This window comes from Poromitra crassiceps (genome assembly GCF_964638095.1).
Source record: "Poromitra crassiceps genome assembly, chromosome: 30".
Taxonomy (NCBI): domain Eukaryota; kingdom Metazoa; phylum Chordata; class Actinopteri; order Beryciformes; family Melamphaidae; genus Poromitra; species Poromitra crassiceps.
In genome coordinates, this window is record NC_139652.1 from 14,215,400 (window position 1) to 14,227,899 (window position 12,500).

Sequence of the window (12,500 nt, forward strand, 5' to 3'; positions counted from 1 at the left end):
TCTGAATGTGTCACAATTGGCCGGGCGTTCAGAGTGGGTGGACATGACATCAGAGGGGGTGGACATGCAAATGCAAAAGGCTATTTGTTTTCTCCCCCCGGCCCAGCAAATTCCTACACTCGCTGAGGATTAGTGCTCAGGAATCGTATTCCCATTGAGGGCCACTGGGGTCGATTGCGCAAAGCACCTTAAAGGAACACTCTGCCCATTTTCAACCAGCTTTGTATCATTAGAACATCAGCAGTATATCAGAAAACTGTAAACGGTTTTGAAGTCTGTCATTTAATTTGACAGTTATTGAGTGTTAAAGTGTGGACCAGTGACATCACTGGTCCACAAGTGTTCCTTTAAGTGTTCCTTTAAGTTAAGATTTTCCTTATAGAGTCTGAGTTAAAGTGTCCATAAAATAAAATCGGTTGCGCAAAACACCCTTCACTCTTCTCCCTAAGGTCAAACATTTTGAGAAAAAACATAAGCACAAGATTTAAGGGTGTTTTGTGCAGCTGATTCTATTTTATCGACACCTTAACTTGGACTCTAAGGAAAATCTTAACTTAAGGTGCTTTGTGCAACCGGCCCCAGAGCCTCAAATGCCCCGGGCATCTTAGGGAGCCAGTGCCAACATCGCTGATCAACTTTTACTCTATTGTCTAATTGTCTTTTATAGACCACAGTGAAGCTAACTGTCTGTTATAGACTACAGTGAAGCTAACTGTCTGTTATAGACAACACTAAAGCTAACTGTCTGTTATAGACTACAGTGAAGCTAACTGTCTGTTATAGACTACAGTGAAGCTAACTGTCTGTTATAGACTACACTAAAGCTAACTGTCTGTTATAGACTACAGTGAAGCTAACTGTCTGTTATAGACTACAGTGAAGCTAACTGTTATAGACTACACTAAAGCTAACTGTCTGTTATAGACTACAGTGAAGCTAACTGTCTGTTATAGACTACAGTGAAGCTAACTGTCTGTTATAGACTACACTAAAGCTAACTGTCTGTTATAGACCACCGTGAAGCTAACTGTCTGTTATAGACCACCGTGAAGCTAACTGTCTGTTATAGACTACACTGAAGCTAACTATCTGTTATAGACCACAGTGAAGCTAACTGTCTTTTATAGACTACAGTGAAGCTAACTGTCTTTTATAGACTACATTGAAGCTAACTGTCTGTTATAGACTACACTGAAGCTAACTGTCTGTTATAGACTACAGTGAAGCTAACTGTCTGTTATAGACCGGTGAAGCTAACTGTCTGTTATAGACCACATTGAAGCTAACTGTCTGTTATAGACTACAGTGAAGCTAACTGTCTGTTATAGACCACATTGAAGCTAACTGTCTGTTATAGACTACACTAAAGCTAACTGTCTGTTATAGACTACAGTGAAGCTAACTGTCTGTTATAGACTACAGTGAAGCTAACTGTCTTTTATAGACCACAGTGAAGCTAACTGTTATAGACCACATTGAAGCTAACTGTCTGTTATAGACTACAGTGAAGCTAACTGTCTGTTATAGACTACAGTGAAGCTAACTGTCTGTTATAGACTACAGTGAAGCTAACTGTCTGTTATAGACTACAGTGAAGCTAACTGTCTGTTATAGACTACAGTGAAGCTAACTGTCTTTTATAGACCACAGTGAAGCTAACTGTTATAGACCACACTGAAGCTAACTGTCTGTTATAGACTACAGTGAAGCTAACTGTCTGTTATAGACTACAGTGAAGCTAACTGTCTGTTATAGACTACAGTGAAGCTAACTGTCTGTTATAGACTACAGTGAAGCTAACTGTCTGTTATAGACTACAGTGAAGCTAACTGTCTGTTATAGACTACAGTGAAGCTAACTGTCTGTTATAGACCGGTGAAGCTAACTTAGATTCAAACTCTGAATCGAGAGAATGTCCAATGTAATGGTAAAATGATTGACATTAACAATGTGTTTTCAGCAGTGTTGAACTTGGTCAGGAGTAAATAACTGAAAATGAAAACACAGATAGATAACATGATGTGTGCTGCCTGTCTTTCCATTTTCATGGATATACCCGGTTGAACTTAAAGTTGGAGAACCATACAGTGAAGCAAGGACTCAACCTGCGAGGGTTTAACATCATTCATTAGTTCTTTCCCAACTCAAATGATTGAATGTTTTAACCTGACTTGCATCAGTGAGTATGTGCCTTTACAGCACACATGCACACAATAATCCCATAAATGGGAATAATCAGGTAATGGCAATAATCTGATTGACTCATTGACATGCACTTTAGTAAGTAGTGGGAAGCTCTGGGAACGCGCCTCAAAGTCTGTGGTGAGTCTGTGAGTGTGGACATTGAGATTGGTCCACGCACGGAATAAAACACATGATTCGGCAAAATGCCGGGTGTTTTGACAGATTTCTCATAATCCGATATAACGGCCTTCATCCAATAAAGCAGTTTCAGGGGAGGCTCAGTGAATGGAAGTGAAACGATATGACATTAGTTATCAAAAGGAGATCACAGAATAGCCTAAAATGTGTGTGATTTGGTGAAAGAGGTAGTCCAGACACATACAGTAGTTTTGGGCAATTTGACCGTTTTTCCCACTTTCAGAAACAAATAAATTATATTTGCTCAATTCTTGCCTGTCTATGGGATCAAATAACATAATGATGATCCCATAGGCATCCAGGAATTGAGCGAGGGGGCCTCCTTTTTCCAAACTTTGTCTGTGGGGAGGCCCACAGTCTCAGACTTTGAAAACCCCCTGAAATAAAGCATATGGGACTATATGAGGTTTACATGACCACTTGAATAATCTGGTAACACCATGAATCAGATACCGATGGCTTTATTAGTGTGCATGTAAACTAGGGATGCACCGATTGCCATTTTCTTGGCCGATTCCGATTTCCGATTTTTGAATAGTCTGACTTGCCGATACCGATTTTTGCCGATTCCGATTTTTTTTCTCTAAAAACAACAATTGACAGCTTACACAAACGTTTTTGTAACTTTGTTTGAAAATTAAGATTCATAGAACAATTCTTACATCTAATGGCGATCCAAATAAACAAATAAACAATTCTTATCATTTGCATGAAGTAGGACCATCTCACTCAAACACATCTCAAAATAAAAGTGTTCCAGGTTAGGCTACTGGACAGAGCTTTTTTGTGCAAATACAATGAATACAAAAATTAAATTAAATCCAATAGCCTATATGCCACAGCTATCATGCATTTACTTTTCCAAAAGAAAACAGGTGCAACAGAACATCAAAATGATCCATGGACAAGGAGTTTATAGACTGGCTCCAGACCAGTCCTCTTGAGTAGAGGGGAAATGAGTTTATGAGTTACAGTAACGATCTTCAGTCTGAATATCAGGCGGAGTTTACACACAGTCCGAAGTTTGGTATGCGTATTTTTATCTGCCATCCGAAAAAATATCATCACGCACAGAAAACGTTGCACACTTGTGAGTCCGATGCATTTTTATTATTATGTCCGTCGTTCTCATGTCGTTCTATTTGCAATACGAAACAAATAGTCTCTCCTGTATCCACCACGTTACAACATGACTTGACAGGCTGAGGCAGCAGCGCTGATGTGGAATGGAAAAGCAGGTCGGGGAATGGTTATCATACTGGACACAATGCTCGCGTTCACCTCGCCAAGCCGGCTGTGCGCGGTGGCGGGTTGCTGGAGCACCGCTTCCCGGGGAGAGAGAGCAGAGAGAGGGGGGCCAGTGAGGTGAAGCGAGCCGCTCTGACTGGACTCCAGCCGAGCGGGACTCGGCCGCATCTCTGTCTCCACGGCTTATTTTCGACTTGCATGTGTGACAAACTGCGAGCTTTGTCTACTTCACTGACGGTGAAAAAAATCCACAACGAGGAAGGTATGCTGGCATGTGTGGTGTGGTGGCTGGGTGCCTGTCTCGGTGCTTTGGGGTGCGCACACGTCATGTGAAAATCGGCTCACAGAATCGGCTATTTTGAGTGACCGGCGCAGATCACCGATCGAGGCCGATCACGTGAAAATCGGCCATTTCCGGTCACGTGCCGATCGATCGGTGCATCCCTAATGTAAACGCACACTCACTGAAAGGTCATGTGTGTTGTGAAAATATTTGTTTATGCAAAAAGCTGCCAGCTGTAGATTTTGTACCAACTACTTTGAAACGACGACTTTTATGATGTTTTGATTGTTTTATTTGCTTGTTTTATTCCTCTAGGTGACCGTCACCACCATTGGCTATGGAGACAAGATCCCTCAAACGTGGATAGGAAAGGCCATCGCCTCCTGCTTCAGTGTCTTCGCCATCTCCTTCTTTGCCCTGCCTGCTGTAAGTATACTGAATATACTGTACTGGGTATACTAAATGTGAATCTCATGAGCAGTGGGAAAATACTCAGATCTATCAAAAATCATTCAGTTTTTTCATTCAATCTCCATGTTAAACTTTGACTCTCTCAACTTTGTTAATTACATTTATATTATAGCCATTTTATAAGACGCCCTTGTCCATAATTAATCGCAATATGTGATGTTTCTCTTCCACTATGAGTATTTTACTTGATGTAAAAAATATTATTAATTTTTGTGAGATTCTATATCTAACTAGTGGACCCGTGGGAGTTAGACCCACCCTGGTCTGGAACACAGTGGTCTCCAAAGCCTCTGGGACAAATTCATTCTTCTTCTGTGGTGTTTTATGGCAGTTGGCATCCTTTATGTTGCATTGCCACCTCCTTCTGGACTTATCTATCCACTGTTTCCCTACATGCTGTAAAACGCAATCCTCCTCTCCGGCGCTGATGATATCACTTATGTATAGAATTGGTGATGTCACTAGTGATGTCACTCGATCACTCAATGATTATGTCATCAGTGAGTGATGTCATCAGTGATGATGTCACCAGACGATGTCATCATTGCTCGAGTGACATCATTAGGTAATAAGTAGGGCAATCATTAGGTTATTAGGGCAATTAATCTGCCCTAATTCCCTAATTTAAAAAATCTGGCTCCCTTAGGTCACCCACAGGGGTGCTCTTTACACTTCCTGAAAGATTCAGCCCGATCACACGTAAAATGGCAGAGCTGTGGCCGAACACAATTCTGCTCACACACAGACAGACACTTGGCATTCTTATTATAGGATTTAGATTAATCAACCCTGCACAATACAATATGTTATAACTATTATTAATTTCCTGTGTTTTCCCTGCAGTATGAATAGACACATAAACAAAATCTGTGTTTAGGGTATCCTGGGCTCCGGGTTTGCCTTGAAGGTGCAGCAGAAGCAGAGACAGAAGCACTTCAACAGACAGATCCCTGCAGCAGCCTCCCTCATCCAGGTACCCCCAAACACACACACACACACACACATACACACACACACACACACACACACACACACACACGCACGCACACACACACACACACACACACACACACACACACACACACACACACACACACACACACACACACATCAACAGATGGCATTTGGAATTTTAAAATTGAGGCATCTCAGCAAAAAAGTGTAGAATTGTTACATTGTTAGTAGTAGTAGTAGTAGTAGTACTAGTACTAGTAATGGCAATAATAATAATAATACACAGTATCAGCCCCGTTGAGATACAAAGACCTCTTTTTCAAGGGATGCCTCGTCAAGATAGCAGCATAAAAAGAGATAAATGTTGCAACAACATTAAAACAGACAAACTAACCGACAAAACTAACCAACATTCAAAATCGTTTATTCCCTCTGTCTTCAATCCCACTTTTAATGCCTCATAGGTTGTAGAGGTGGAAATGTTTTATGTACCATTTACTTTTATTTCACATTGTCTTTTATGGTGTTTACTTGCATTCTCACTCCTTGGCATACTGTAGCAGCTTGTATGTTGTTTGATGTTTATGTGTTTCTGTGTATAACGGCACAAGCTGCTCGCAACTAATTGCCTCTAGTGGGATTAATAAAGTTGTTTGAACTTGAACTTTGAACTTTGAAAACGCCAAGGCACAAATGTGCAATAAAACAAACAAAAACAATTACAAAGTTGATAAAAAAAACATGTGCAAGTAAAGGAAAGGAATCTGCTTCTAAGTCTCTCATTTATAAGTAGTAGTATTAGTAGTTGATTTAGTACTACAAGCAGTAATGTTATTAGTGCTAATTGCAGTAGTAATAGTGTCATTACTATATTGATCCACAGAAGTAAGCTCCTTTATCACTAAAACAGCTTAAATGCTAAAATACACAAAATATAATACTCTCTTCAGTAACATACAGAAATATACAGTATTTGTCATCTGTGTTGGCAATTCCTTTACACTGCTAATCCAAGCAGAAGCGAGCAAGGCTGTTGTTATTTTTTGTTCTTGCTTAAACCGAATGTTTCATGGTCACTCACGATTCAGTAGGTCTCGAGGTAGTCTCTTAAAACAGACTGTCTCATCTACATCCGGCGAATGCAGCTATACAGTCTGTACGTTACACCCCCAGAACATGCACAAGGAAGTTGGGAAAAAAAACTTCAGACTGGAAGCAAGTTCGACGGAATCCGACCAATCACGACACGTGTGTCCACGGAAAAAAATTCTGATTGGACTAATGAGCGGAAGACCCGCCTTAAAAAAATTCTGATTGGACTAATGAGCGGAAGACCCGCCTTTCTGCTTCCCATTCCGGTTGGTGCATGCTTCTCCCCCACGAATTACAGATGGTATGGCGGAAGCATTTGAAAATTGCGGAAGCCAACTCGTCTGTTCTAAGAGACTAGTCACGAGGTGGATTGGTTCCGGACTTAAAACTCGTTATATAAGGATTTATCAAAATGTCTGTGGAGAAAATGAATGCCGAACGTACTTCCGGGGGCAAATGACATCAGGAAAAGTCACGTGTCTGTTGAGCTCTATAGGAAACTTAGGATATTTTGTTTTCTCTTAGTAGTGCTAAAATCTATTAGTTCTATTTATGATACGATGTTCTCATACACCAACTCCAAAACTGAATACTTGGGCACCACGAGTAATAGCAGGTTATTTTAGTGTGTATGTACTGTACATGCACTCAACCTTATAATTCCCTATAATCCATAAGGTATACATTAAAAACCAAGTCAAGACAGTCCATCACTGCTTTAACAATAGACACATGGCCTCCTTGCCACAGTCTGGACTAGAACACATACAAGGCTAATGAATCTCCCTGATCTGATACTTTTCTTCTTCTCCACATCTTGCCAAAGTAAGCTTCACAAAACAGTGCAGAGCAAACAGAGAGAGAAGCAGCACTATTTGTACTCCGCAAATTCCCACTGAGCCATGGAAAAGGTGAGCCGGCCCACTTGCCCAGACCGAGACGGGAGGCAAACAGGCGGCCATCTTGTGCCAAAAGCTAGTCGTCATCACAAGGCTCACATCTACCCAGAGATTCTGGGTAGATGTTCGTGTCTAATCTGTTTTACTCTCAAATGCTGTGTCTAAGAAGCTGCTTGCTGTGTGGTTCGCTGATGCTGTGGAAATTAAAGGTGTAAAGCAAAACTGAAGACTTTGTTCTCTGGTGGATTCCATTTGTCTTTAAACAGTATCGGTTGCAGGAAAAAACATAGCACATTTGTGTTTACATACTTGCATAACCTTTACTCTGAAAACATTAGGTCATGCCTAACTAAGCAAGTTTGAACTACATTCAGAATGACCCAGCCAAATGGGCTCAGCAAGAGTATTTCAAAAGTATTCCAAGTACCATAAATTCCGGACTATAAGCCGCACCTTTTTTCCCGTTTTTTGGCCTTTTTTGGCCCCTGCGGCTTATATAACGGTGCGGCTTATCTATGGATTAAAAAAAAAAAAAAAAAAAAAATCTCTCTTTTTTAGCACTCTTTCTAACTATAAATCCTATATAACTATAATAAGTTTTAATTTCCTCTCTTGCCCTCTTTTCACCACACTGTATGACACTGTGTGCACTGTAAAAAACAACACAGGTGGTGTTGTGTTATGTTGTTTTGTTGAAATGTTAATAAATGGGAGCTTCCTCTACAATCCCCTCTGTGCATGAACCCTTACATATGGTAATTAAACATTAAAACACAAAAAAAAAAAAAAAAAAAAAAACATTAAAACACCCGCGGCTTATAGTCCGGTGCGGCTTATATAAGAAAAAAATAGTCAACTTTGAAGGTGCGGCTTATACACCGGTGCGGCTTATAGTCCGGAATTTACGGTATTCGGAATAGGTTACTTAACTTACAAAATACAAATACAAAAATACATTTTAGGGCATGTATAGAGGGTATGCACGTGATGTCACAGAGGCAGAAGTCACTGTGGGGTCACGCCCACTGAGTCACAGCAAGACTGAGCTTGAATGCAGTAATCAGCCTAGATAACTGACACCTGCTGCTCAGGGAGGAATTTGACACTCAATTTGACACTCATTCCTGATTGAGGGGGCGTGTTCCAGTGGGTGTGCATACCCTCTATTCTGTACGTGGAATACATTTTAAAAGTAACTCTCCCAACACTGCCCAGAATACACGGAGAGCCACAGACATTTCATTTTCAGACACACTACTGTGGCAGAAAGACAGCGGAAAATTAACAATAACTAATAACTCAAAATAAGCACTTTTTAAAAATGAATGGACTGTTTTTTCAGACAGTGGTGAATAGAATAGAATATTTTAGAATAGAATATTAGAATAGAATGGAATCGAATCATTTTATTGGCCAAGTGCAATCAAATGCATACGTGCAGGGAATTTGTCTTGGTGACATTACATAGAAGGAATAAAAGAATATTTAAAGCCATAATTGGTGTATACAATCCCATTCATTTAATATTAGCATAGTCCTATGGTGTGATATGCTTTATTGGGGTGTTGATGATGTGATTTAAAGTCCCTGGAAACCAAAATCCACAAAAACGTTCTAACTATGTTATTTAGGGTCTTATGTTAGTAATTGTGTCCCTCAGAAATTATTATACATTACTTTCAACCCAAAGCCTTAAAATCGACACTTTTCTACAAGATTGTACAAGGTACTTCCTCATTGAAGACAGCAGTGCGCAAGGTGCTAAAATGCAGGAGCTTATGACGTCATAAGCTCTATATAACCTTTGTACACGCGCGCAATCCGCACCCACCCTCCTTTTGTCCGTTCTTTGCCCCCAGTGACAGCGCTCACTCAGTGTCTGTCTGCCTCCCTCCCTCCTCCCCTCCTGTCTGCCGAGCGCTATGCTTCTCTCTCTCTCTCTCTCTCTCTCTCTCTCTCTCTCTCTCGACTAGTGAGAGAGAAGGCAGCATAGCGCTCGACACAGCCTGGTGACGCGAGGTTACTCACACACACACACACACACACACACACACACAGACACAGTAGCGCTGTGCAGTCGCAGCAAGTCTCTCTCTCTCCCTCTCCGAGCAACGAACACACACACACAAACACACACACACACACACACACACACACACTGTGTGTCACTCGATCTCTCTTTCTCCGTTTCCCTCCCCCCCTCTGTCTCGCGCTCTCTCTCGGAGACCTGCTGCAGACGGGACACGCCCACACAGTCCGCGGGAGAAAATACACTCTAAAAAATAATTGATTCTCATGACTTTTGCCAGACTGTCAAACCTAAATTTATATACTTTGCGACGTTCATCATCGTTCAAATTTGGCTGGTGGCTTATTAACATAGGGTCCTGTGATGTGATGAACTCAAAATGCTAAATAATAAAGAAATATTTCTGGTTTCCAGGGACTTTAAAGGTGATTTGTGCCGATGCTTTGACCAGCGCTCATGTTCTGTGTTGCTACCTGTGCTCCTCAGACACTGTGGAGGTGCTATGCAGCAGAGAAGCCTGGCGGTTGTCCTGCTACATGGAAAATGTATGTCCTTCCTCCAGAGACCATCGCCGCAATGGAAGCTGATAGCAGGAAACTCAACATATCGGTAATTATCCATCTTAACACCGATCCACAGGAACGTTACGGCATCAATAAACGCTTTTTATAGTTCTCAGTTGGGATTGGTATGGTTCCTCAAAGGGAAATTATTATTATTTTTTGGGGGGGGGGGGGGGGGGGGTCGTTAGCTGAAATTCATCATTCAGTGTCCCCCAAAATATAGATATTGTAATATATTCTCTATAAATATAAATATTTTGAAGATTTTTTGGGGGGGAAGATGGAGACATCGACATCCCGTTTAGCCTCCCAAAGGAGACTGTGATACTGCTGTCAGACTGTGTACTGGAGGAAACAGCTGTCAGACTGATACTGGAGGAAACAGCTGTCAGACTGTGATACTGGAGGAAACAGCTGTCAGACTGTGATACTGGAGGAAACAGCTGTGATACTGGAGGAAACAGCTGTCAGACTGTGATACTGGAGGAAACAGCTGTGAGACTGTGATACTGGAGGAAACAGCTGTGAGACTGTGATACTGGAGGAAACAGCTGTCAGACTGTGATACTGGAGGAAACAGCTGTGAGACTGTGATACTGGAGGAAACAGCTGTGAGACTGTGATACTGGAGGAAACAGCTGTGATACTGGAGGAAACAGCTGTGATACTGGAGGAAACAGCTGTCAGACTGTGATACTGGAGGAAACAGCTGTGATACTGGAGGAAACAGCTGTGATACTGGAGGAAACAGCTGTCAGACTGTGATACTGGAGGAAACAGCTGTGATACTGGAGGAAACAGCTGTCAGACTGTGATACTGGAGGAAACAGCTGTCAGACTGTGATACTGGAGGAAACAGCTGTCAGACTGTGATACTGGAGGAAACAGCTGTCAGACTGATACTGGAGGAAACAGCTGTCAGACTGTGATACTGGAGGAAACAGCTGTCAGACTGATACTGGAGGAAACAGCTGTCAGACTGTGATACTGGAGGAAACAGCTGTCAGACTGTGATACTGGAGGAAACAGCTGTCAGACTGATACTGGAGGAAACAGCTGCCAGGCTGTGATACTGGAGGAAACAGCTGTCAGACTGATACTGGAGGAAACAGCTGTCAGACTGTGATACTGGAGGAAACAGCTGTCAGACTGTGATACTGGAGGAAACAGCTGTCAGACTGTGATACTGGAGGAAACAGCTGTCAGACTGTGATACTGGAGGAAACAGCTGTCACACTGTGATACTGGAGGAAACAGCTGTCAGACTGTGATACTGGAGGAAACAGTTGTCACACTGTGATACTGGAGGAAACAGCTGTGATACTGGAGGAAACAGCTGTCAGACTGTGATACTGGAGGAAACAGCTGTCAGACTGTGATACTGGAGGAAACAGTTGTCAGACTGTGATACTGGAGGAAACAGCTGTGAGACTGTGATACTGGAGGAAACAGCTGTCAGACTGTGATACTGGAGGAAACAGCTGTCAGACTGTGATACTGGAGGAAACAGTTGTCAGACTGTGATACTGGAGGAAACAGCTGTCAGACTGTGATACTGGAGGAAACAGCTGTGAGACTGTGTACTGGAGGAAACAGCTGTCAGACTGTGATACTGGAGGAAACAGCTGTCAGACTGATACTGGAGGAAACAGCTGTCAGACTGTGATACTGGAGGAAACAGCTGTCAGACTGTGATACTGGAGGAAACAGCTGTCAGACTGTGATACTGGAGGAAACAGCTGTCAGACTGTGATACTGGAGGAAACAGCTGTCAGACTGTGATACTGGAGGAAACAGCTGTCAGACTGTGATACTGGAGGAAACAGCTGTCAGACTGTGATACTGGAGGAAACAGCTGTCAGACTGTGATACTGGAGGAAACAGCTGTGAGACTGTGTACTGGAGGAAACAGCTGTCAGACTGTGATACTGGAGGAAACAGCTGTCAGACTGTGATACTGGAGGAAACAGCTGTCAGACTGTGATACTGGAGGAAACAACTGTGATACTGGTGGAAACAGTTCTCAGACTGTGATACTGGAGGAAACAGCTGTCAGACTGTGATACTGGAGGAAACAGCTGTCAGACTGTGATACTGGAGGAAACAGCTGTGAGACTGTGATACTGGAGGAAAGAGCTGTCAGACTGTGATACTGGAGGAAACAGCTGTCAGACTGTGATACTGGAGGAAACAGCTGTTAGACTGATACTGGAGGAAACAGCTGTCAGACTGTGATACTGGAGGAAACAGCTGTCAGACTGATACTGGAGGAAACAGCTGTGAGACTGTGATACTGGAGGAAACAGCTGTGAGACTGATACTGGAGGAAACAGCTGTCAGACTGTGATACTGGAGGAAACAGCTGTCAGACTGTGATACTGGAGGAAACAGCTGTCAGACTGTGATACTGGAGGAAACAGCTGTCAGACTGTGATACTGGAGGAAACAGCTGTCAGACTGTGATACTGGAGGAAACAGCTGTCAGACTGTGATACTGGAGGAAACAGCTGTTAGACTGTGATACTGGAGGAAACAGCTGTCAGACTGTGATACTGGAGGAAACAGCTGTCAGACTGTGA

General features: G+C 42.4%; 1 protein-coding gene across 1 annotated transcript in view; it reads left to right on the plus strand.

Moving 5' to 3' along the window:
- Positions 1-12,500, plus strand: part of kcnq1.2 (potassium voltage-gated channel, KQT-like subfamily, member 1.2) — a gene marked incomplete at both ends in the record, with an annotated part of 126,166 nt that overhangs the window by 38,465 nt on the left and 75,201 nt on the right. The window contains 3 exons of the mRNA XM_083663014.1: positions 4,229-4,339; positions 5,262-5,357; positions 9,845-9,967. Of these exons, the coding sequence (XP_083519140.1) occupies positions 4,229-4,339; positions 5,262-5,357; positions 9,845-9,967 (330 nt within the window). The remainder of the gene's footprint in view (positions 1-4,228; positions 4,340-5,261; positions 5,358-9,844; positions 9,968-12,500) is intronic.